At 42.2% G+C, this 27,575-nt stretch overlaps 1 protein-coding gene across 1 annotated transcript in view; it reads right to left on the bottom strand.

Moving 5' to 3' along the window:
• The window catches only part of SAMC1 (S-adenosylmethionine carrier 1), a 317,141-nt gene that overhangs the window by 281,158 nt on the left and 8,408 nt on the right, over positions 1 to 27,575 (bottom strand). Inside the window, exons 2-3 of the mRNA XM_089418748.1 lie at positions 6,664 to 6,771; positions 6,412 to 6,494 (exon numbers count right to left, since the gene is read on the bottom strand). Coding sequence (XP_089274874.1) covers positions 6,412 to 6,494; positions 6,664 to 6,771 — 191 coding nt within the window. The remainder of the gene's footprint in view (positions 1 to 6,411; positions 6,495 to 6,663; positions 6,772 to 27,575) is intronic.

Here is a 27,575-nt window from a genome sequence, read left to right as displayed (position 1 = left end):
AGTGAAGTGAAGATCTACATCGAGGTATAAAAACCCTAGATCAAAGAAGAAGTCTAGGGATCATAATCAACAAAAGGAAGGCCAAAACCCTACATCTACTCAAGGTGAAGAAACCTACAAATTAAAGCAACAAGAAGTCTATTCATTCAAGAAAGGCACTTCAAGGATTGTCATCATGATTCTAAGGCAATCTCCCTCTCATTGAAACAAGGTCCTTCCCATTGAAGGATACCATCAAGAAGTCATCATCAACTAAGTGATCTCCCTCCTTGAGGGGTCAAGGATCACTCTTGAAGAAGAAATCTATCTTCATCAAGAAGAAGGTTTCTATCATCTATATCATCATCAAATTTAAGGGAGCAGCATGTAGAAGGAGCACTCTGACAAGTAAGTATATTTATGTCCACCTCTGAATCTGTCAAAATGTCTTTTTCGAAGGAAAGCAACAAATTGGTTGGGACTTCAAACTATCTTGCATGGAAGAAAAGGAAAGGTCTGAATCTCATTGAAAATGAAGTTATGGAACATGTCAAAGGATCTATCACTAAACAAAGAAAGGAAGATGCTCAAGTTCTTGAAAAGTATATGAAAGGGGAAGTTAGGGCTCAAAGGATTCTCATAGAATTTATCAAGGATCCCCTCATCCGATATGTATCCAAAATCGAAACTTCAAAAGAAATCTATGACAAACTGGTAGAGTTGTATTCCGTAAGCACTGATGGAGAAGTCATCTCATTAAGGCAAGAACTCTACACTCTGAAGATATCAAGGGAAGACGGAATAGTCTCATACTTTATGAGGATATCTGAAATCCAAGATCAACTACAAGATCTGGGACAAGTCATGTCTAATAAAGAAATGACTATAGTTGTATTGAATGCACTATCGGAGGAGTGGGGTAACTTTACTTCAAGTATTTATGGGAAGAAAGAAGCTATTCCATTCCAGGATCTATGGTCACTATGCAAGATTGAAGAATCTAGGCTAAAGGCCAAATCTGATGTGGGAGTAGGTGAGTAAAATCAAGCTTATGCTACAATGACAAGAAGAAAGAAAAATTTTGGAAAGTCTGGTTCTCGGAAAAAGAAAAGGGATATGTCTAAGATCCAATGCTATGGGTATCAAGACTATGGGCACTATAAAAGAGATTGTCCTAAGATCAAGAAGGACAATAACAAAATAGGAAGAGAAGAAGCCCATATCACCGAAGAAGTAGAGGAAGTTGAAAAGAAGAAATCCAAGAAAGAGGAAGTAAGAGATCTCTATTACTGAGATAGTCTTCCTCACATAAGTTCTTTTCAAGTTCCTAAGTCTTCTGTTGTAAGATATGGCTATCATGATTCACTAAGTAAAATAATGGGATGCATCAAGGCATCATAGAAGCATTGAAAGCAAGAGCTCAAGACATCATCATAGAGAAGCATGAAAGATGGTTAGAATCTATGGAAGTCAAGGATATAGCTCTTGGGAATCTCATTGGAAACATAAGTGGCAAGGTCATCTAGTACAAGGTTCATCATACATCTGTCAAAAGGAAACATCTGCTAATGGGGATACTTTAGATCCTCAAGATTCTCTGATGGAATCTTCATTGAAAGGTTCACCGATCATGAGGGGAAGCAAGTGTTTCATCAAGAATTCCAAACTTGTGGAATTCATGGGATGATGGTATGATGACATAAAAGAGGCAGAGCAATGGATTGAAGCTTTTTCAATCAAGGGAGTTGCTACAGGAAGTCTGGATGACCCAAAGGAAAATGAGGTATGTATGCTTATATTCAATATTGAAGAGTCATGTCATATGGTTGCAGGTAACATGGATCAATGCTCTATCTTGAAAGCATAATCAAAAGGAAGCATCTCCTCCCTCGAAGGAATGCAGGAATACATGATCACACATTCACTAGATGAAATCAACATAATATGTCCTCAAATGAAGTATGAGGTGGTTGACATTAATTGGAGGAACTCCCATTGGAAGTTCCTAAGAATGAAAGGTAGGAAGAGATAGTGGAATATGCAACCATGGTAAGGCAATCAACATCCGAAAGACCAAGAATCTTTGACTAGGATATCTCCATGAAAGATATGAAGACTCTAATGGAGTCTAAAAAAGAAAGAGACCCTTGACAATATATATTGGGAGATATGTCGACATGTATGCAGGATGTTGATGCAAACTAGAAGATGTCATGATGAAAGACCATCACAAAGGTAACTTTGATTTAAGTGTTCATTTCTTATTTTTGAATAACTATCTGGATGGGCTTATGCAAGGCTGTCGAGGGAAGATCTATGGATATATTCCACCATCAATGCCCATATAGTAGAATGAAAAATCCTTATGGAAACATGGCATGAAGGCCAGATATGAACAAATGGATCACTTTCCAATGATGACATGGCTGACTCGTGGATGAAAGTGATGGATGATTTGTGCCCTATGAAGAAGTCCCAAACATGAAGACTCCTAGATAACGAAAAGAAGTTCATGACATTGTGAAGAGGAGTTCTTCAAGCAGCTAGTTGTCCCATCATCTCCACCTGAGGAGCTGTTGTAGGTCCCTAATTAAGAGGGAGCCTGGAAACAAGTTTCTTACTTGGTAGAAACTTGGAAACAAAATTCCTAAGCCAAGAGGGAGCTTAGGTACATTCCTTTATTGGAATAGATATGTCCTCGCTAGTTAAGAGGGAGAGATAAACACATCATTCTTGCCTCCACTTGGGAAGACAGAATGGAGGATTGGGCAAACATCTGGCATCTGATGCTCTTTGAGGATGTATTAGGGCATCCAAGATAAGAGTAGTCATAGAGGACCGATATTCTTTCAGGATTAGGAATCCAAGATAAGAATAGTCCTGGTGGAACACACCCTGAGAACCCGAGTGCGGTATGTTTCGAGAGAGACAACGATGAAGGTGTCTATACATCATTGGTCTCGCCAGCATTGAGCTCAGATCTTGTGGCGAGATAGAGTTGTTAGTCAAGGCCTTGCTATGTGATAATGCTAGTTGATATGATGTTAAACATATGGGTTACCAATCCGACTCTTCTTATGAGAATTCTTCAGATTGAAAATGACCAAGTACCATTATGAATACCTCCCTAGTTAAGAGGGAGTGTTGAAAAGTGTAACTAGGTTCGGCCTTCATAATGACAAGTGTATTTGTGATTTAATGTAATTGATGTAAAGAAGAAAAGTAAAATTATTATTGTAATGATTGTCTCATGTGTTTCATGAACAAGGAATTTTATTTTTAGTGATGGCTCCCATTGTGAGCCTTTAGGATTTGTCGTCTAGTCATAAAGGTCTATGTCATGTATGAAGGACCCTTCTTGGACAGGTTACACATTTGTATAAGTCATTAAAAGAGTCAAAAGACCCTCCAAGGTAAGCACAAGCATCTCCTAGCATATCGGCTTCAAGATGGAATTAATAAACTCCTCCAACAGACATGTCGGCTCACCCTCTTCAAGTCGCCTAATTTGAGGGGGAAACCACTATAAATAGGCAGCTTGGCCTTAGTTTAGAAGACAGATTTTCGGACAAGTGTAAGACTGCAGTAAGAAGTGCGAAGGGGTCAAAGAAGAAGCCTCCCAACCAGCGAAGTAAGAAGAAGGAAGAGTGAAGTCCTTAGGGTTATTTTTGGGTTTGTTTTAAGGGTTGTAAACCTCCATATGTGCAAGGAAGAAAGAGGTTTGTTGCAGCAGTGGAAGCCGAGGAGAATTGCAGTCCTCCTAGGGAGTCGAAGTGGAAGAAGGGCTAGTCAAAAGAGAAGCTGAGACAAGCCAAGAGGATACTCTATCCTAAGCAAGGGTATCAAGGATATTTCTCTAGAAGAAGGTTCTAAATTAAGGTCAAGGATTGCAAACCTAATTCAAGAAGGCCGAAGGTCTAAAGCAGAAGGAAGTCGAGGTTGAAGAAGCTGAGAAAGAGGAAGGAGTAGAAGGTTGACTATCGTTGACTAAGAAACTCAATGGAACTTGTGTCTTGGTCTTGGAATAGCAAATAGGTCAAGGGTCTTGGTCTTGGTATTTGTCAATTGAAGTCTCTATAAAAAGAAGAATGTGTTCGGGTTTTCCTCCCAAGTGGGAGAGGTTTTGGCCCTGGCTGATAGCCTATATTCTGTGTCTCTTGTCTCTTTATGGTTTATGCATTGGTAGTTGTTTGATGAAGAAGAACACTAATAATCTAAGAAAGAGAAGATCTTAATCTAAGAAAGTAAAAAGCATTCACAAGCAGTTATCTAATAGAAGAAAAATCACCTAATACTTGATGCCCTAGATTTCTCAACATTCTTGACAGTTACTTTTGGTCATAGATTAAATATGTTTTGCAATTCACCAAACCAATTTATTACATGATCAAGTTTGCAGATTCAGATTGGCCAATAATTGGGGAGGTGTATCAGCAAATAGATAGCATGTTGGGGCAGGTCAAAGACATTGTTGAGCCTAGAGATATCACCTTGTACAATTATATTCGTGCAGAGGTGGAAAAACGATGGGATATGCTAAATAGTCCATTGCATGCCTTAGCATATGTTCTAACACCTAAATACTATCATCCATCATGACTTTTAACACCAGCACCTGGGGGGGGGGAGCAGAAGAAAACCACACCTAAATCCAAAGGTTCTAAATTGTTATATGAAAGCATTGGATAAATTAGTCCCTGATGAGGAGGAGTCTACCATGCTACGAAAACATTTGAGCAACTATACGCTTAGCACTGGTCCATTTGGGAGCATGCATGTAATTAGAGATCAAGAGAATTTGTCTTCTCTTAAACATACAGACTTCACTTCTACAAACTTTGGCATTGCGGGTGCTATCACAGGTGGTAAACACTTCTTCTGCAAAGAGGTGTTGGGGATCTTATTCTTTTATCCACAGTGTTAAAAGGAACAAGTTGAGTTTAGACAGGGCAGAGAGCTTGGTTTATGTTCACTACAACTTGTGATTGTTGTCCCATTACTGTGATGATGCAAAGACTAATAAAGGCCTTAAGGTTTGGGACAAAAATCCAAAGGTGCACAATTTGGAAGGTGGAGTGTTGTGATTAGAGCAATTGGAGGATGCTCTTATCTAGGATGATGATGATCGAGTTGAGATGCCACCCCCATCCAGTGCCTTGGTTCCCGGGTTCCATGCTTCAACACCAACAGCAGGGGCTTCATCTTCATTAGTTCCACTGCCACAACTTCCAGAGCCACCATCTTCATCATCTTCTTCACTATCACCACGTGGAGGCTCACATCCTATTCGTGGTGGAAAGAGGAGAGATTAGTAGATGTATTCACTCTACTACTGTTATCATAGATTAGACTTGAAGTCCTGTTGTGAATTTGAACTTTTTTGTCTTACTCTTCCTAGTTTAGTGTGTACATGAGTCTTGGTGGTGGCCAAGTGGCCAAATTTGTAAACATTATTATTTGAATTTTGGACATGACTCATGTTGACAGTTGCTCACTTGCTAGATAAGTTACTTGAATGTTTGATGATTTTATGTTCTAAATGTTTTATGTTTTATGATATGCTTAAAAATTCGATGTATGTTTGTAATTGCTAGACTCTAGATGGTTGATGCTCAAATAATTAATCATTGATGTACAATGGAATCATGGATGCCATATCTATCTTGATTTATGTAAAAATATGCATGTTTTCATGTATTTTACAACTAATTTGGTATTTGGGATGTTTTTTAATATAAATGCAAAAAAATATTAAAATATATATATATAGTAGATTCTTCCGAGAAACTTTGCTTCCTAGATTTTTGAGAAATGACGCTTCCGCATCCCCGCTTCGTGCAATGTTGGTCCAGATCGAACAGGCTGCAACATACCTTCTTCTTAGGTTATCAAATCCTTACTTCAGCTCCTATGAAATTGTCTACCATGCAATCCAGATTCTCTGAAAACAGAACCAGCTATTTTGAAATTAAAAACAATGGGAAATTGAGGCCAGAAAGCAATAAAGTATTGCCTAAATTGTATAGAAACTCCTTCAATTTATGATACATAAGTTAATAAATGGAAAAAAAAATCCACAACTAGGACAATTTTGAAGCTCTGTCATGCTTTCCATGAAACGTATCATCTAAGGAAATTGAATACTTCAAGGCACCATGCTGCACTTTTATACAACTCAAGATAACCTGCACCATATAAAATATCATGATATGCTTGAAAAGAGACCAGCGGATAAAAACAAGCATTACATTTTATCATCTAAAATAACATATATGCAAAACTCTGGGACTTGGATTCAAGGATAGCATTCATACCACACAAAATACTTACTGCCAATAGACAATGTAAAAAAAAATTGTCCAACAAAAAAGCATTTCCCAATGAGAAAGTGGTTAGGAAAAGGAGAGTTCACAATTAACCAAAAAAACCAACCTGTAAGCGAGTCTTTATTGTATCAATAGGGTAAAGAATAGTTTCAACAACAACACCAGCCGTAGCACCAGCTACAGCTCCCTCTGGAAAGTTGAGAAATCGGGAAAGCAACAAAAACGATAAATCTGAGTCAATGGCATAATTCTTACAAACAAAATAGTATGATGAAAGTAGCATTGGATATGTTTATTCAATAATCATATAAACACCATGAGTTCATTTGTCAAAGCATATTCTTAGAAGTTGACCCACCATACAAAGTTTGTAAGAAGTCAAAGTGATTCTGAAATCCCACAGTTTCTGAAGAAACTCTTATTTGTAGCTCATTGTGAATACTTCCATTGAGCTTCCTTAAGTTATCTGCAAAACAAGGTCATTCTTCTCAATGTTGCCAATTCAAAATTTAATTATCAAGCAAGCTATTTCTATTACCTTTCAATGTGCACAACAAAAAATTGTAAATATTTAGGTATAGCACTATCAAAGTGACAGTAATATAAGGTATCTCTAAACTCTGTAGATATAGTTCTCATAAATGAACTTCTTTAAGCCAAAACTAAACAATCTTAAAAGGCGTGTTTAAGTAATATTTATCAGTTCACCAGCAGTAGACATTTGGCAGTTGCAGATGCATAAAAAAAAATACGATCAATGTAGACAAGATAAAATAGGACATTTTTTATGGTGTCCATGGATGACCAAGAAGGTAGGTTAGTGGGACTCATAAGTGAAATCAGTACTGACAAAATGCAGGAGTGCGATAGCAAATCCCATAAGCTAAACGCTAAAAGGTAAGCATAAACTAAAAGAAATTAAATCATTGTATGAAATAAGTAAACAAAAACATAATCGTATAAATAACAAGATAAAAGGCTACATATCATCAAAAATGTATGTAAAATAAGAGGACGTCCGTAGTAGGAGTTGACCATAGTGGCTCCTCCTCAACCTTGCATTTGTTACCTCCTCTTGGTTGCCTTTTGTTCATATTCAAACTTGCTTTGTCATCAAAGTAAGCTGCTAAGCTCTCGCTAGCATTGGCCATGTTCTCCCATTGACCCTTGCTCTATCCTCAAGGAAATTCATTTCACCATCATTGGCCCATCTCCTTCTCACCCTTGATCTACCATCAAGGCAAGTTGCCTCACCTTCATTGGCCCATCCAACACTGTCATTGTGTTATCTTGCTCACCCTTGATTCATCTCAGGGTAGGGTCACATCACCTTCACTAGCCCCTCTAGCATTGTCATCACGTTTTGTCGCTCACCCTTGTTCCATTATCAAGGCAAGGTTGCTTTGCCTTGGTCTTTCTAAATTTGTCACCCTTGCTTCTTCGTACCCAGCAGGGGGTTGGTTGTCTTCCACATTGTTTCTCCTCTATTCCTTTCGTCCCACGATGCTATCAACAACCCGATGATGTGAAGGTTGCGTAGGTTATTGGTTAAGCTATGATCGAAATTGAGATTGGTCCTTGTTACCCACCCAAGTGGATAACCCCTAGAATAAATTTGTTCTCCCATTTGTTCAACTTGCTACCCACCACTTTGTGGGTAAAGTCCCCAGGAGAAATTTTGCTCCATGAGCCTCAACCTATAGCCAGCAACCCCTTGATGCCTTCTACCAAATCGTTGTGCCATTTATCTGCCACTTGAGCCAGCCATGTGATCCCTTGCCCACCTGTATTGATCGTATGTTTGAAGGTGGGCCTCCCGAATCTAAAGGTATGTCTTGTCATTTGGTAATTGAGTATTGGGTTTACTTAACATGGATACTACTAGGTGTGGATTGATGGGGGGATTTGGCGGAAAGAGTAGGCTTAGTTTGTGCTCTTCTCCCCTTGATCTCTTTTGGTTTTCACCCTTGGATCTTAGTCTCGTGGGATCTCCTCTATTGACCATTTGGTTCTAGGGTGGTACTACTTGGGATACCCCGACTTTGGGTGCGTGGTCATCTCTTTTACCCGCACATATTACTCCCTTCCCACTCACTATATCCCAATTCATCAGTTCTCCCACCTAGGTCCACATTTCCATTTTGGGTCCACATAGGGCCAACCTCCCTATCCCCTTGCCCCCACCTTGGGTCAAGCCTAGAATGATGCCCCGGAGGTTGAAGCAGCTAAAAGAAAAAGATAAAGCATAGTTGGCCACATTTAACAGGAAATTGTACCACAAAATGCAAAAGATGGCCAGGACAAAATAATCAGCACGTGGGCAAAAGCCAATGCATGAACTCTACCCCAATCCATGGCCATTAACCTAGTTCCATAAACCCTAGATGAGCCTCCTTTATCATTTAGGAACCCATGATTGTCCCAACTCCTGGAAGGCAATGAACTACCCTACCTTAAAAGGGGTAATCACCGCTATATCTTACACATCATGCTCTTGTCCTTTGAGCCCCGAGCAGTTAATTAAAGAAAATTCATAAAAGGGAAAACACATATAAAGAAGTGTGGAAAAATCAAGGTTGGGGCACCTCATGTACCACGATTGTTCCCTCTTATACATTACATACCAAGTTTTGGGCTTCCCCTTATCTAGCTACCCCTATGCCCCAATATGTGGCCCAAGATTGCCCCTCTAATTCCCTACTCCATTCCACTTATTTATTACTTGCCACTCCCATTAGAGGGATGTACCTACATACTATCCCCTTTAAGGGCTAAAACCACCTAATAAGGTACTTGGCTAACCCCCTTTGGAGCTTGGAGACACTAGCACATGCCAAATCCCACTATGCAAGGGCATGCCATTATGAAGTGTCAACTTCGTTATCCATGATTCGTAAGCTCTTTTACCCGATTATTTCAATGACTAGTTGTACTAGAAGCCTAGGGGACACATTGGATCTTAAACAGGATTACAGGTGGTTTCCATTTGGGTTTGGTCTCCCTATATCCTAACCCCCAGAGGTCTACATTGGCACATGTAGGGTATGCATAGAGAGCCATGGGCCTCCACAGAAACAGACAGGCCTCCATGGATCTTCATGGATGATCAGAGATTACTAGCGATCCACTTTTGGGGTGAATGTGATATGCTTGGTACATTATGCACGGCAAGCCCCCAAAAGAGCCCCACACTCTTGGCAGGTGTCCAGGACTTGCATGATGTCATGGCAGCATTCATTCCACCACTTGAACCCTTGCAGAGGATCTACAGGCATCTCTGATTCATATGGAGACCCATGGGGTCATTTATGTGCCCTCAGACCCACTGGGAACGCCACAATTCTCCTATTTGAAGAACAAGGGGCCACCCCTTTGTCCATCATATTCCGAGGAATTTATTCCTCAATATGGCACTTATGGATATTATTATGCCTTTGGAGGGCCCTACAACATGTACATATTATTATTTGGCCCCTTGTGAGGATTATTTTTACACTTGTGAGCTAGTTTGGTGAGCTTGTCACCAATAGGGGTTTTATTTGCATATTATTTTTATCATTAGGGGCTAATGTAGGCCCATAGGCTAATTCGAACTCCTTAGGAGGCTATATATTGATGTTAGATACACTCATTTGGATCATCACTTGACTTGGGATCTCTCTAATCGTAGAGAACTTCGCATTTTTTCCTTGGAGGATATTTTTTGGAGATGGATGAATTTTAACTTATGGATTTGGGCTATTTATCTTGTCTTGGAGCTTTGTCTTGTAAATGAAATGCTGGTTGGATATACTCTATAATGTTGTAAGTGAATTTTGATGTTATTATTCTTGTTGCCGCATACTGCTAAAATTAGGGCTAGTTGTTGCATGATAGAAATGTGGAATTGAGCATGTTTTAGCTAATTTAATGTATGGGCCAATGTTATATGAAATGTCCTAGAGATTATTTGTCTCAATAAGCTTGCATTGTTTGCTTTGAAGTATAAATGCTTGAAGGTCACTTTTCTTCTCTTTCTCTCAGCATTGGATGAAGTTGACTTTCTGAGCCTCCTTGATCAAGAAACCAAGTTCTTACTCATCATCATCCTTGACTCCATATCCCCAAGTGAGTTAGGCATTGATCCCTTAAAAGCGGTGATCAATTTTACCCTCTTTTTACCATTTTCCCCTTTTTTCCCTAAGTCTAGCCCCAGTAGGTCACCTAGGGCATCAATTTCCCAGGAATTGACCCAAGGAAAAATTTCGATCTCCAACAGGCTACTACGCTGGTGGGTCCCCTCCCTCTCCTCCGAATTTGTGGTAATTCTAACAGTGGAATCTCCGGGAATCTCAAGCCCTAGATCTAGGATCGCATTTTTCCCAAGCATCCCCAAGGCTTGACCTCAACAAGATCAATTCAACCTTTTGAAGTAAATATTCTTGTTTGGTCCTTTCCCTTCACCTTGTCCAGGATAGGAACATCATTAGTTGTTTCATTCCATCAAAAACCTGGGCTAGGGCCACTTGGCCCCATGTGGTCCCACTTCTCAATAAAGATTATTTGTCAAGGACCATTTGGGAATCCAAGTTTCCCAAGGATTATAGGGATTGAGAACCTCGTTCGTAAGTCTATTCGTTCTCTCTCAACCCTCCAATCCTCACCCCTTACCCTTGGAAGACCAAGTCCCTTGCTTAAAAAGCAAGCAAGTTCTATTCTTCACTCCATCCTTGGGAAAGGGTTTCCCAGGTCACTTTCCACCTATCCATTGACATATACTTTACAAGTGATCCCTACACTACCGGAACTCCGCCCATCGGTGAAAGTTCGTAAAGAGCAGGGAGACTTCGTTGTGGTGACAGTGGGCTAAGCCTCCACCATTTCCCTTAACCTAGCAGTTGCCCTCTTAAGAACCCGTTTTAGGTCCCCTGCTGGTTTGGGTGGTAACACAGCTCTAGGATGATCCACAGATATCTAGCCTCAAAGACCTTCCATCCATGGTTCAATTAGTGCTTTATTCAATCTAACTTATTCATCAAATGAAGGTGGGTCATCTACAACAAGGTACACTAACTATTTTTGTAATCATGTGCTTTCATTTAAAGTTTAAGGGTATTCTGGCATGAATCACACAGGCTGAATTGGATGATACACTACTTTAGTTGTATTCTTGTTCCTATTCTTCACCTTGGTGGTTATCCCTTGCCCCTAGTCTAGTGTAACCTTTCTTGAGACGTTTCTTCCCACTATCCAAGAGAAGCACATATAGGAGGCACTCATTGATGATGTGCGTCCATGGCAATCAACTGTAATATTCCAATTAGGATATAACAGTGGAAATCAAAGACATGCACTAAGCTACAACAATAAAAATTTGGGCAAGGAAACTAAGCCATTTTATTAATTTCTAGAAGTTGAGTACATAATATGACAAGAGAGATAGAACCTAGGCTTGCTACAGCAAGCAATGCAAAACCCAAGGGAGAAAGTGATGGCTCAGGTGCCGAAAATGCCTCCCTCAATATCTGCACACTGTCCAGAAAATATTGTTGTTGTTGTTGAAGAAGAACTGCTCAGAAAAATCTGCAAAAACAACACCAACCTCTACATACCAATCCCATTAAAACCCAAAAAGGGTTTGGTCTTGTTGACCACTCAAATTGCATTTGAAGTTTTTCCAACCATTAGAACACATTTCAGAGAATCTCAACATTGTCAAAACATCCAAAATTTCAGAATTCATCATCATCATTCAGCTTCTAGTCATCATTTTGTATTCCAAATTTTGTTTCCCTGTGGGTTACTGTAAAAATGATTCTAGTATGATGAAAATAATGCCATGTAAAAGGCCTAGGTAGCTTAGGATTTTGCTAGAGAGTTTTCACTCTAGGTAATTTTTTTTCCTCAGCTAATTATTTGTGTTTCTCAACACTAAATAATTAGTTGAGTTTTTCTCCCAAATATCACCCAAAGTTGGAGTCAGGCTTGATGGTAAAGTCTTAGGTGAGTCTAGTGTCTAGAGTCAATGTAATTTGCCATACTCGATCATCTCTAAAGTTACAGAATTTGGTTGTGTCAAAGTGTCCATTTTTAATTATTAAAAAATTTCCCACTAGTCAAGATTTTTAATAATTATTTGATGTAAAATGTAATAAATGTTGTCTATAGAAGTTGTACGGGGTATGAGTAATCAAAATTAGACCTCTACATTTCAACTTTCTATCTAGACACACTTTAAGGGTGGAAAAATATGTCTTTACCCCTCAAGAACCCATTTTTATAATTTTTGGCAAAAAAAATGGCAAATAATTAGCCAAAATTGGCCAAACAATAAAATGAGAAAAAAATAAAAATTATCTCCAAGTGAAAATTATAAAAAAAATTAAGATGGAAATTCCCAAATATTAAATTCAAGTCAAAAATTTTAGTGGGAATTCCATTTACCAAGGAAAAATTCAATGGTCCAAAAAAGAAGCTAATGACCCAGCAAAATCGAAATTTTTAAAGGATGGTCCATGATTGTTATTTTGAATGAGAGATTCTCGAGGAGAAAAATGAAGAAAAATATTTTGATGGTCCAAACCACTCTAGGAACAAAAATTGGGTCAATCCATCTCCTTCTTCAAAGCAAACGTCCCTCCTCCTAGAGATTTGCGCAACTCATCAATGGATCGAAATTTTTTGAGGTGGATCAAAATCGTTTGTCCTTGGATCTAGCCATTTGCTCAAGGGATCTAGTCGTTTGCTCAAGGGATCTAGCCGTTTTCACTTGGAGAGACTCCTCTCCTTCATTTTTTCTATTTAAGGAGGCTTTAAGCTCCTCACAAAAACATGAATGATGTAATGAAGCTCTTGGCTCTGGAAGCTCTGCAGACTTTGTACTAGAATTTTTTTTATGAGCTCTTGGGCGCAGTATTAAAGCTGCTCTGTTGTCCCAGAAACTAAGAGGCCTGTCATTTCCTAACTCTCCAACCTTCACTCATCAACAATTTGTGGACAACAACATGCTTTTTGGTCACCCATTAGTCCAAGAAGCTCGACAATTCAATTCACTATTGACGGACTTTTCAGAGGCCTCTGGCGCAAAGATAAACAAGGCCAAATCTCAAATCTTCTTTTTTCATACCCTAGCTGTCACCCAAGCTTCTATAGCTCGTATTCTTGGATTCTCAATTGCTGCTCTCCCTTCCAAGTATCTTGGTGCTCCTTTGACTGACTCAGCTTTGAAACACTCCTCTTGGAGAATGCTCTTAGAAAAACTAGAGGCTCGATTATCTTCCTGGACTCATAGGGCTCTCAATATGGCCAGTCGCCTTGTCTTAATCAAGGTGGTTCTGCAATCCATGCCGCTGTATCTCTTCTCGATCCTAGCAGCACCCAAATGGGTTCTCAAAGAGATCAAACGCCTACAGAGATCCTTCCTGTGGGGCAACTCAGATCAAAAACGCAAATGGGCTCTAGTTAATTGGGACACAGTTTGCCGGCCAAAGCTTGCTGGTGGAATGGGTCTGCGGGATCCTTACCACAGCAATATGGTTATGGGTGCCCGCATTTGGTGGAAATGGCTTTCTATGCCATCCACCCCTTGGGCATCCCTATGGACTGCAAAGTATGCCAACAGTCGACCCACCGAAGAATTAATCCGAATTTCAGAAGTCAACCCAGGTTCTCTAATCTGGAATGCGGCCAAGCAACACAAGCTCTTAATTCAGCAGCATAGCTTCTGGGAAGTGAAGGACGGCAATACAGCAAGGTTCTGGGACGACTCTTGGCAGCAGCAACCCAAACTAAAGGATTTGATCTTACCTCATCAAATCCCGGAACAGGAAATGCAAACCTATAATACTGTCAAGCACTTCTGGCTTCCTTCCACATTGCAAGGGCACAGGCAATGGTGTAGCATGGACCACATAATAAGACAGGGAACAGACTCAGCTCAACAGATTCTTAGTACTGAATTAGCAAAGAGAAGAATACAATACTCAGAGGAAAAGGATATTCTTAGATGGGGCTATGAAGAAAAAGGAACCTTCACAACTAGGGAGGCCTATCACATCATCATGAAGGAACACACTGTCAAGGACCCTCTCTGGAATAAAATATGGGACCCCAAGATTTGGCCGAAAGTCTCGACCTTTCTTTGGCTCTTATGTCACAATAAAATCCTTACTTGGGACAATCTCAGGAAGAGGAGCTTCCACGGCCCCTCCATCTGTCCCAACTGCAAGCAAGAAGAGGAAACCACTCAGCATCTTATGAACTCTTGTCCATTAGCGCACAAGCTCTGGGAAAAGGTCAGCTTTAGATGCCAAAAGGATGGAAGGACACAAGGAGATATAGTTTCCACTGTTCGCAACTGGGCAAGGAACCCATTCAAGAGCAAGCTGTTAAACTCCTTATGGAAGCTTATACCGGGTTTTCTCATGTGGACACTATGGAAGGAGAGAAACCAGCGAATCTTCAAGGACCAATCTATGCCCTTGGAATCTCTATGGAATACAGTATGTCAAAATATCAGGGAAACTCTACTTCTTCAAACATGGTCTGAGGAAGACTTTCCCTCTCTCCTGTTGGAACAAACCATATGGACAAATTGGAATCTGCAGTGGAACCAAGAAATGATAATCAAAGGAAAAACTCAAGCAAGAAGCAGGACACCAAATAAGTGGATTCCTCCTCCCTGACACATGTTCCAGCTTAACTTTGATGGAGCCTCGAAAGGAAATCCAGGAAAGGCTGGATTTGGAGGAAGTTTTAGAGACCATAAAGGAACTCCTATTCTAACCTACTTAGGCTCAACTGGATGGGACACCAACAACTCGGCAGAGTTAGAAGGATTATGGCAGGGACTCATTATAGCCCAAAAACAGGGTATATTCCCGCTTGTTATAGAGGGAGACTCGCAAATTCTCATAAATATGGTCACCAAAATGCTGCAGGGAACAACCTCAAGTAAGGTGAGCAACAGCTGGAGAATGGAGAGTCGACTAAAGCTTATCGAAATCTGGCTATCCTCCCACAAAGCAATCAGTCTCAAGCACATACGACGGGAGGGAAACAAAGTAGCTGACCTATTGGCAAATATTGGAGTGGAAAGCGGAAAAGATCTCCATACAGGAACACTCTCTACTCTAGCCACTGGACAACAGATGCTGGAATATCAAGAATTGGTAAAGAATGAAGTGGCTCGGGAGGAAGCAACACACCCGGATGCGGGTGATCTCCAAGAACATTAATGGCCGCCGGCGATAGGACCTGCCAGACGGCAGGCAGCGCACTGTTTAGCGACCACCTAAGACGAACGCAGGTAAGCCTGCGAGCTGCATTAAATGGCTCCTCTGGCCGAGACTTGGAAGTTGCTGGAAACAGTATGGAGCCTCTCGAACCCTCTGTTTATCCTCCCTCTCTTTGCATCTGTCCGCCTCAGGCTGAGAATTCTTGTTGCAGAACCGTCACTGGTAGCCGATGCTGGCTCCTTTGCTGCATTGACCTCGGAGATGGGCACCATTATTCCCACTCCAGGCATTGTCCTATAAATCCGGCACAGGAACCCTCTATCCACAGCCTGTTCTCCTCCCCTACCTCGTGTCCTGCTGCTTTGCATGCAAATCTCGCTGATATGGTCCGGCACCGCATGAGGAGTCGCAGCGGAGGCACCCGCGGTGGCAGCACTCGCCCTACAGCTGCGCCGAGCCCCGTTCCGGACTCTTCCTCTCATTCTCATGAGATCTCGCCTCCTCCCAGGTCTCCGCCCAGATACTACCCCCATACGCGCAGTGGTCGGGGTCACGAGCAAGCCTCCATGGCCGCGCACAGTGACATCAGGCTCCACACTGCTATTTCTCCTCTGCTTTCCAGCTCTGTCCCTCACTCGACCCAGTTCAGGTTCCAGAGTAGCCTGAACAGGCCCATCATTACTGCGAATGTAACCATAGTTTTCTCCGAGGACAATGAGCAGAACAGTGCTCAGGCAAGAAATTCGGAAGCGCCTTCACAGGAGGAGAGAATTCAAGGAGAGGGTTGTGGTTGCAGGGGCGTTAGTCATGGCCGTCTGCATGGGGAAGGTGTTCAAGCTGGCGACATTCAGCATGAAGGTGGCAGAGCAGCAGGAGCTTCAATCAAGATGGAGTTTGCTGGCAGTTCAAGCGGTACCCAGCATGCAAGGGAGCCTCCAGGTGGCGTGGAGAAGGGCGACGTGGAGAAGGAGGAAGAAGACTGGGACCAGTATGCCTGCCCCATCGTCGAGGAGCCACCGGACCAGGTTGACCACAATTGACGCCGCGTGGCATAGGAGGCCACCTAAGCGACAACTCAGAAGTCTGTTGTTGACGGGTCTGGTATTGTTTTTGCTGTCTATATGAACGATAAGCGGTTTTGTCATTTTGTTGTAGCTTCAGGTGGTGTTGTGCTGAATCCTCCTCTGGTTTTTTACCTTAAACATGAATATTGGTCTTATGTATGGTTTTCCCTTTGGTTATGGTTTCGGGTTATATGTTTGGTCTCTCGCCATGTCAAACTGGTTTCCCCAAATATGGGGCAGTTTAGACCTTTATGATGAACTTCAATGACAACTGTTGAGGCAGGGCCTCGTTGTAAATATTTTTGGTTTTTTTAATAGAATTAGCTTTACGGAGAAAAAAATATATATAAAATGGGTGAGAAAGTTCTAAATGATGAGGATCAAGCCAAATCTAATCTTAGTCGTTGATTAGGGACTTAATCTCGGTTGTTGAATCGTCAACAAGAAAAGTATAAGAGGAGGCTTGAGGGTCAGTTGGAGACACAACAAATTGATCAATGAATTCGATTTTCTGAGGCAGGGTTTACTGAGAAATCGAGTTAGTGATCTATTGCAGCGAGGGGCAGTTCGGCAAAAGGCCGAGAATACATAACAGAGAGGCAGAGATAGTGCCGGAGAGATGGCGCAGAGGCAGCCTGGGTTGACGCAGAAGCAGCCAGAGCTAACGCAGGCAGACGCAGAGGCTAGTAGAGCTGACGCTGGGCAGAAAGAGATGCGTTGTGGTGTTTTCGTGGGGAAGACTGAGAGCTAAGAGGCAGACGCAGAGTTGTAGAGGGTGACACAGTCCTTCGAGGGTGACGTAATTCCAGAGAGAAGCTTGGAGCAGATTTCGCTATCCAACTGAGGAACTGTCGAAGTCACTGTGGGAATCATCATCCGGTCGCTAATTAGCTGGAATATCTATCTCCGGAGAAAGGTACTTCTGCCAAGGAAAATCTCTAAAGGGTGAGCCATTTCTGACACCCTAGTTGTATTCAAAAAACTGCATAGTAATAAAACCCTCATATCTGTTGCACCGGTTTTCCCGCATAGGGTTTTTCCGGGGAAGATGGTCCAAAAATAACGGTGTTCCTTGTGTTGTCTCAATTTATTTCAGTGATTGATCTGTATATTTGAGAAGGTTGTTGTTGTGTTTATTTCGATGTTTATATTATTAAATAACTTGTTAATGTAAAGAACAAGTAGGAGATAATAAACCAGAAATAGCAGTAGGGATTTCTGATGTGTTAGATTCAGAAATTTTCACATGGTATCGGAGCACTGCAGATCATAGGACGACTGAAGGCACCTGCAGAGATCTGAAATTTGCAGCAATAGTAGCTATCCCGAGAGACGACATTGTTCCAGAGCAAAAGCAGCAAGAGAGCAAGTGACGAAGAGTTTGCTCATCATTTCGAGCCAGGAGGAGGGTCAGTGCAAAGGCAGAGAGGGGCAAATCAGACCTACGCAGTGCCCGGTCGTCTTTCTCAGCCAGGAAGGATCGACGTTGTGGCCAGGAGGAGCAGATTCAGCCTTTGTCGGGATTGTGCAGAGCCTGAAGGGCTCAGTTTCTTCGATTACCGAGGCTTGGGGAGCTATGGGCAAATTGTGATTTGAGGAGCTGGTGGGATGTTGTTTCTGTCGAAGCAAAACAGTGTCTAAGGAGGCGGGACCAAGGTAGAGGGAATCACTACCTCGACGGATTTCTAGCCAAGGAATCCAGATCCGAGTTGCAGTTGCAAGGAGGATTGGAGAGGAGCGGTTCGACAGTTGGCCAGAGGATTTCCAGAAGGGAAATCAGGACTTAGAGGGAGATTTCTAGGAGGGGAGTCGAGACTCAGAGGGAGTCCAGAAGAGGAGTTGAAATGGCAGTGAACAGACTAAGGGATCAAGACAGGTTGGACAGGGCTTCCAACTTTGTCATCTGGAAGGCCAGGATCCTGGCAGTCCTAGATCGACATCGCATCAAGGACTTTGCCTTGAAAACCGTGGCTATCCCAGTTGACCTAGCTGAGAACGAGAAGTATGAGGATGCAATGGCAAGGGCGAAGTGCATGATCCTAGACGGGGTCAAAGATCATGTCATACCACATATTGCTGAGAAGAACACAACAAAGGAGATGTGGGACACCCTGACCACCTTATACCAGGGCTCTTCTGTGCAGTAGAAGATGTTATTGGAGAATCAGCTGCAGTCATATTAGATGTAGAAGGGAGAGCAGATAGATCCATTCCTTCTCAGGTTGCAAGAGATTCGCGACCGACTTACTTTCGTGGGGTCTACACTAGATCCAGAATTTATGGTCAGGACTGCCCTGAATGCAGTCTCCGAAGAATGGGAGACATTTGTCCAAAGTATTTTGGGCAGGGCTACTCTTCCCGGTTGGGAGGAGATGTGGGCAGCTCTTTGCCAAGAAGAGATCAGGAGGATGACCAAGGCGGGGAGTAGTGGCAAGGGAGGTCGAATCAAGAAAGAGGAGGAGGAGGATGCAGCTCTAGCATCTGCGAGACAACAAGGGAAGAGGAAGAAAAAGGACATCTCCAAGGTTAAGTGCTTCCATTGTGGGGAGCTAGGACATTATGCATCCCAGTGTCCCAAGAAGAAAAACAAGGGAGAGGCCTCCAATTCAAAGGCAGCGCCAGCTAAGGCGGACAAAGAGGTCGAGACTGATGAAGATTGTGCCATGAGTGCTCATGCACCTCTAGAGAAGAGGTGGGGTGGCATTGAGTTGTAGTCAGGAGGACTACATACTAGGGGCAGGATCCTTGAGGTGCCCAAACTCTTGGATCACATCCAGCTACGGGAGCCCTTAACGACAGTAGCATGATAACAGATGTCGGGTGGGACAAAGTGTGATGGAGCAGCAATGCAAGGCTAGAGTGCAGAAGTCTGTAGCAGTGCAGCAGAGGTTGCAACAGTGTGAGAGGCACAAAGGTGTTTGCAGCAGCACAGTGGTAGGAGAGGGTGCACAAGATAATAGCAGAGGCAGCTTCAACATCACGAGGCTTCCAAACTGACTAAGATGCCAGTATTTGGGGGAAGTCAGTTACCTACTTCTCGGTAAATGAGTTGCAGTGCAGCGGTTAGCAGTGCAGTGCTAGGGGAAGCATGGGCAACATGTTAAGAGGGAGCTGCAGTACAGATGTGGCAGTGGTAGTGGCAGTATCATGGGCAGCAGTACAAGAAGCAGCAGTGCAGGGGATGTGAGGCAGCAGGCCAAGCAACAGCACAGGTACCAGTGCGAAGGATCAGTGTGATGTTTCAGTGGTGGAGCAAAACTAGAGTACAATCCTCACTAAGAGGGAGTGTTGATTTGTGGTAACATCGGATGTGTTCTAGCCATGAAAATTGGTGGAGAAACTAAGGCACATAAGATCTCCAAGACCCAGAAATCGTTTGGGGAAATTCCACCCGGATGGAGAGATATTAAAATAATTAATATTTTTGATGGGGTTCGTAAGTCTAAACTTATGAAAAATAAAATATTAATGTGTATTAATATAAAATGGGTGAGAAAGTTCTAAATGACGAGGATCAAGCCAAATCTAATCTTAGTCGTTGATTAGGGACTTAATCTCGGTCGTTGAATCGTCAACAGGAATAGTATAAGAGGAGGCTTGAGGGTCAGTTGGAGACACACCAAGTTGATCAGTCAATTCGATTTTCTGGTGCAAGGTTTACTGAGAAATCGAGTTAGTGATCTCTTGCAGCGAGGGGCAATTCGGAAGAAGGCCGAGAATACATAGCAGAGAGGCAGGATAGTGCTGGAGAGACAGCGTAGAGGCAACATGGGTTGACGCAAAAGCAGCCAGAGCTGACGCAGGCAGACACAGAGGCTAGTGGAGTTGACGCTGGGCAAAAAGAGCTGCGCTATGGTGTTTTCGTGGGGCAGACTGAGAGCTAAGAGGCAGACGCAGAGGTGTAGAGGGTGACACAGTCCTTGGAGGGTGACGCAGTTCCAGATAGAAGCTTGGAACAACTTTTGCTGCCCAGCTAAGGAATAGTCAAAGTCACTGCGGGAATCATCATCCGGTTGCTGATTAGCCGGAATATTTGTCTTCAAAGCAAGGTACTTCTGCCAAGGAAAATCTCTGAAGGGTGAGTCATTTCTGGCACCCTAGTTGTATTTAGGAAACTGCATAATAATAAAACCCTCATATCTGTTGCACCGGTTTTCCCGCATTGGGTTTTTCCAGGGACGATTGTCCAAAAATTACGGTGTCCCTTGTGTTGTCTCAGTTTATTTCAGTTGTTGATCAGTGTATTTGTGAAGGTTGTTGTTGTGTTTATTTCAATGTTTCTATGATTAAATAACTTGTTAATGTAAAGAACAAGTAGGAGATAATAAACCAAAAATAGCAGTAGGGATTTCTGATGTGTTAGATTCAGAAATTTTCACAAGAAGGAGCAAGGTTTGTCTTGGAAAATCTTATTAAATTTTTCTTGCAGATGGAGGCTTGAGGATCAAAGGCAAATTTTTTTTTTTTTTAAGCTAACACTTGTTCGATTGGTCAAACCCTCTCCTTTATCCTAGATGGCTACGATTTCAACAAAATCAAAAAAAAAATGGAGGTCGTTTTCATTCTTGAAGCAGAGATCAAATTTATTGAACAAGTCGTTTTCATTTTGAGGCTCATCTCTCCTAGCCACAAGCATATGAGGGTTTCTTCTTGCATCTTGAGCGAAAATCCCTCAAGGGTTTTGAGAAAAAATTAAATTCTTTTTTAGGAGAAATTCAAATTGAAATTCTTGTAGAAGCAATGAATTTTAGGCCTTTCTCTCTTGGTCGCAAGCCTAGAGAGGCCTCTCCTCTCTTCTAGTGAGAAATCCCTCCTTGCTTGGACATATAGAAGCTGAAGCGAAATTTTCTTGAAGGGAAATGGAATTGTTTTTGGAGGAATTCTCATTGTAATTTAATCATAAAATTTGTATATAATTTTCATAAAATTTTTAGCTCTTTGAGGAAGGGGTATTAATTCATTGAAGCTTGATTTTTTTTAAACTCTCCTTTAAGATCCAAGCCCGCACTCTTGTCTAAGAGGGTTTCAAATTGTAATATGAAAAAAGAAGATTTTTTCTTGAGGGACCTTAGGGTTTCTTCCCCTTGGTATCCCTTTTTCCTCATTTGGTAGGAGAGCCTCTTGGATAGCGAGTCTCTAGATATTTTTTTCTTTTGCTAGCTTAGGCATTAGATCTAATAACTAACTTGTTTCACTTTGCATATGTTAGATTAGTTTTCTTATTCTAGTTACATTGGCATTTCTAGATCTAGATCTAATCTTATTTGGTAGGTAGCTCCAATCATTTATCTTGATCTAATTCTCTTGTGCTCATTGAATAAATTCATTGGCTACTTGATTGAATTTGCTAATGGAGTAATTTGATCTAATTGGCATCTCTATTGAAGTAATTTTAATTCGCTTTGTTTCATTAGGAGATTTTCATTTGCTTCATTGATCATTGGCATAATATAATCTCATGTTAATATCATAATTTGTGCTCAAAGTGCTATTTGTTAATTTGATCATATAAGTGGAATGGTATCTTGCTATTGATAGATCTTAAGGTATTTCACTTTTGAAGCATCTAATTCTAATTGTATCTCACTTGAAGCAATTAACCGTTTTATCTCAGTTTCATTTTAGATCTAGTTTGCATTTCTAAAATTTACCTCCAAGAATAAGCTTGGTTGATAGAAATTTAGGACAAACTTCCCTAGCTTTCATTCAATTTCCTAAAATATTTGAGTTTCGACCAAAGGTTAAAATATGTGACCTCGCAATTCTCTTGTGGTCGAGTCCCTTGTAGGAATGAAGGCACATTGGGTTGTACTGAAGTCCTAGGGGGGTATCGTTAATGAGGCCTTAGCCTTCTCAACTAGCACTTCTTGCAACTACCCGTTAATCCTTACCAAGTTGAAGGAATTGAGGGGAGGTCAAACTTCAGACTAGGCATTTAATTAAAATTTACCAAAGACCACTTGATCTCACACACTCACTAATAACATTTTCTCATTTTGCATTCAATTGGTTATTGTACAATTTGGATTGTGAGCTAATTATTTACTTGCAAGTTTCCATTTAGTATCCTTGTACTAGTTTATTTCAAATTTATGTTGATTGTGTCATATTGAGGCTAAGCTTTCTTCTCTTGCAAATCTTATTTTGAAATCTTGTTGCTCATATCTCTAAATTGTTTATAATCAATTGTGGCTTTAAATCACTAGCGCGTGTCTTGCAGCACTACTCTTCTTGTAGCTTGAAAATCATTTTTTAGTCACAAGTATCATAATTTCTTATTGAGCATATTGTTTCTTGCAAGTTACCTCTAAAGGCATTGATCTCTCCTACATTATCTTGCTAGATATCTTGTGATTTCATTGAATCTATCTTATTGATATGTTCATGAATATTTATCTTACTAATAAATCTCTATAATCAAGTTACATTGAATGGTGGTTGGCTTGCCTATAATCTCCTAAACCTTGTCACCCTTACCAAGTTTTCCTTTAGATATTCTTAGGAACCACCCCCCTTGGTTTAGCTAGGACAGAACCTAAACAGAGAGAGTTGGGAATAGGTGATAGCCCCTTCTCTGAGCGTTGCGCCTTTAAGACCACACCTTGTGGGGTTGGGATTTTTCCCACATTAATCTAGGTGTGCATCTTAGGCGACAATAGATCTAATTCTGGCTGACCCGAATGACCCCAAAATGTGTGAATGGCTCTTCCTAGTAACCTTGCGCACTGTTGAGAATGTCGCTCAGCTCTGCCCCACATCCATTGTCGGACTGCCACCAAACCTCCTCTAGAAGTTGGCTTTCTCTCTAGCCCAACTTCTCTCGGAAATTAGTTGTCCCTCTCTTTTGTGTTGATTTTCGGTAGCATCAGATGTGCTTTAGCCATGAAAATTGGTGGAGAAGCTAAGGCACATGAGATCTCCAAGACCCAAAAATCGTTTAGGGAAATTCCACCTAGATGGAGAGATATTATATTTTTAATGAGACCCTAAGTCTAAACTTACGAAAATTAAAATATTAATGTATATTAATATAAACTAGGTGAGAAAGTTCTAAATAAAGAGGATCAAGCAAAATCTAATCTTAGCCATTGATTAGGGACTTAATCTCGGTCGTTGAATCGTCAACAAGAAAAGTATAAGAGGAGGCTTGTGGGTCAGTTGGAGATATACCAAGAAACTTGAGAGATCAGTCAGTTTGATTTTTTGGGGGCGTGATTTGCTAAGGAAATCGAACAAGTGATCAGTTGCAATGAGGGGCAACTCGGCAGGAGGTCGAAGAATACATATCAGAGAGGCAACAAAGTGTCGGATGAGGCAGCGCAAAGCCTTGGAGGGCTAACGCAAAGGCAGCAAGGGTTGACGCAGAGGCTGAGGAGGCTAGCGCAGAGGACGCAGAGGGCCAAAGAGGCTGACGCAGAGGCCGTAGAGGTTGAGGTTGTTGATGCAGAGGGCTTCAGAGGCTATGCTGAGGTGATCCAGGGGGACAAACTGAGAGTTGATTGGCTGACGCAGCAGAGAGGGTGAAGCAGTCCCTAATAGGGTGACACAGTTTCAGAGAGTGCATGGAGCAGCTTTCGCTGTCCAACACAAGGAACAGCCAGAGTTGTTGTGGGATCATTCAACCGGTTGTTGATCACCCTGAATATTTGTCTCCGGATAGAGGTATTGCTGCCAAGGATATTCTTTGAAGGGTGAGCCATTTCTGGCACCCTAGTTGTATTTAGAATCTGCTTAATAATAAAAACCCTCTATCTGTTGCACTGGTTTTCCCACATTGGGTTTTTCCGGGGACGATTGTCCAAAAATAACGGTGTCCCTTGTATTGTCTCAGTTTATTTCAGTTGTTGATCTATATGTTTGTGAAGGCTACAATTGTGTTTATTTTGATGTTTATATTACTAAATAACTTGTTAATGTAAATAACAAGTAGGAGATAATAAACCAAATATTGTAGTAGGGGTTTCTGATGTGTTAGATTCAGAAATTTTCACATGGTATCAAAGCGATTGTAGATCACAGGAGGACTGAAAATGCCAGCAGAAGAAATCTGGAAAATTTGCAGCAGAAGCAGTTGTCCCGAGAGACAGCGTTGTTCCGAAGCTGAAGCGGCAAGAAAAGAGGTGACGCAGTGCTTAGAGGGTGATGCAGATGCTCACGCAAAGGCTACGTCTGCATTTCGCGCCAAGGGAAGGGCCAGCGCAGAGGCAGAGAGAGGCAGAAGAGGCTCACGCAAAGCCACACCATCCTTCTCATCCAGGTAGGATTGACGCAGTTGTCCAGAGGGGCAGATTCAACCTTCGTCGTGATTGCGTAGAGCCTTAAGGGCTTAGATTCTTCAGTTGTCGAGGCTAAGGGAGCTGTGCAGAATGTGATTTGAAGAGTTGGTGGAGCGTTTTTTCTATCGATATAGAATAGTGTCTAAGGAGACAGAACCAAGGTAGAGGGAAGCACTACCTCGACGGATTTCCAGATCCGAGTTGCAACAGCAAAGGAGGATTGGAGAGGAGTGATTCGACAGTTGGCAGGAGGTTTTCCAGGAGGGAAGTCGTGATTTAGAGGGAGTCTAGAAGAGGAGCAAAGATGGCAGTAAATGGATTGAGGAATCAAGAAAGATTGGACGGTGCTTCCAATTTTGTCATCTGGAAGACCAGGATCCTGGAAATCCTGGATAAACATCGCATCAAGGACTATGCCTTGAAAACCATAGCTTGTTGGAATTTCTAAGTCTAATTGTTAGAAACGCTTCATGTACTTTCTGATTTATTTTTGCGTACTTGTTCTATTTAATTAACAAGTTATTTATCATGTAAATACTGAAAATAAATACAAGTACATGCTCAACACATTACAGATCATCAACTGAAGGAAAAACAAGCACACAAGTGACACCGTTGTTTTTGGACTAATGTCCCCGAAAAAACCCAATGCGGGAAAACCGATGCAGTTATCTGAGGGTATTATTATTAAGCAGTTTCAGAATACAATCTAGGAGCCAAACCGGCTCACCCAACAGAGAATGATCTCGGCAGTAGTACCTCTCAGTCAGGATAGATATTCCGGCTAAAACCCCAGATGAACAAACCCACAGCTCTCAGCTCCAATCTACCCCACGAAAACTCTAGCGTCTGCCTTTAGGGACTGCGTCAGCCTCTCTGGCCCTGCATCACCCCAACTCACCCAGCGTCAGCCTCTCTGGCCCAGCGTCACCACAACTCGCCCAGCGAGCCTCTGTGTCACCCACGCTGGCTCTCTCTGGCACTACACAGCCCCTCGCTGCCTCTGCGTGGTCTCTGGCTAGCTCTATGTCCCTCTCCCCGGCTTCTGTGCTGATGCTCCCGGTACCCTCTCTGCCTCTCTGCTACTGTATTTAGTGCCCCCCAGTTGCAATTCTAATCACTCCTTCGATTTGCTCAGCAAGCCCTGCCCCAGAAAATCGAATTCTTGATCAACTCGGTGTGTTCTCCAACTGACTCTCAAGCCTCCTCTTATACTTTTCTCGTTGACAATTCAACGACCGAGATTAAGTCCCTAATCTACGGCTAAGATTAACTTTGGCTTGATCCATAACTTTTGGACCCTTCTAACACAGTTTTATATTAATTCACATTAATATTTTATTTTCCATAAGTTTAGACTTAGGGACTCCATTAAAAATATTAATTATTTTAATATCTCCCAAACTGTTTAGAATCTACCCAAACCATTTCTGGGTATTGGAGACCTCATGTGCTTCAGCCTCACCACCAACTTTTGTGGCTAAAGCACATCCGATGCTACCCCAAATCAACATAGTTGTTCCAGTTGACCCGAATGCTAATGAGAAGTATAAGGACGCTATGGCGAAGACGAAATGCATGATCCTTGTTGGGGTCAAAGATCATGTCATACCACATATTGCTGAGAAGAACACAGCAAATGAGATGTGGCAGACGTCGACCACCTTACACCAGGGCTCTTCCGTGCAGCGGAAGATGTTATTAGAGAATCAGTTGAGGTCATATCAGATGCAAAAGGGAGAGGAGATAGATCCCTTCCTCCTCAGGTTGCAAGAAATTTGGGACCAACTTACTTGCGTGGGGTCTACACCGAATCCAGAGTTTATGGTCAGGACTACTTTGAATGCAGCCTCTGAGGACTGGGAGACATTTGTCCAAAGCATCTTGGGCAAAGCGACTCTCCTCAGTTGGGAGGAGATGTGGGCAGCTCTTCGACGGAAAGAGATCAGAAGGGTGACCAAGGTTAGGAGTAGTGGTAAGGGAGTTTGAGTCAAGAAAGAAGAGGAGGAGGATGCGGCTCTAGCATCTGCGAGACAGCAAGGGAAGAGGAAGAAAAAGGACATCTCCAAGGTCAAGTGCTTCAACTGTGGGGAGCTGGGACATTATGCATCTCAGTGCCCCAGGAAGAAAAGCAAGGGAGAAGCTTCCAATTCAAAGGCAGCTCCAGCTAAGGCGGAGAAAGAAGTCAAGACTAATGACGATTGTACCATGAGTGCTCATGCGCCTCTAGAGAAGAGGTGGGGAGACATCAAATTGTAGTCAAGAGGACTACATGCCAGGGGCAGGATCCTTGAGGTGCCCAAACTCTTGGATCACATCCGGCTACGGGAGCCCTTAATGACAGTAGCATAATGACAAGTGTTGGGTGGAGCAAGGTGTGATAAAGCGACGAGGCAGTGCTTGAGTGTAGAAATCTGAGGCAGCGCAGTGGAGGTTGCAGAGGTGTTTGCAGCAACACAGCGGCAACAGAGGGAGCACAGGATAGCAACAGTGGTAGCTTCAGCATCACAAGGCTTCCAGACAGACAGGGATGTCAGTATTTGGGAGACGTTAGTTACTTACTTCTCGGTAACTAACCTACAGTGCAGTAGTTAGCAGTGGCAGTGTTAGGGGCAGCATGAGCAGCATATTGAGAGGAAGTTGCAATACAGATGTAGCAGTGGCAGTGGCAGTGTCATGGGCAGCAGTATAGGGAGCAGCAGTGCAGAGAATGTG

Source organism: Pinus tabuliformis, chromosome 3_2 (assembly GCF_031772625.1).
Source record: "Pinus tabuliformis cultivar Carrire ecotype Pingquan chromosome 3_2, CPIR1, whole genome shotgun sequence".
Classification (NCBI taxonomy): Eukaryota; Viridiplantae; Streptophyta; class Pinopsida; order Pinales; family Pinaceae; genus Pinus; species Pinus tabuliformis.
Note: the sequence above shows the minus strand (reverse complement) of the source record. Positions and strands in the feature narration are given on the sequence as shown.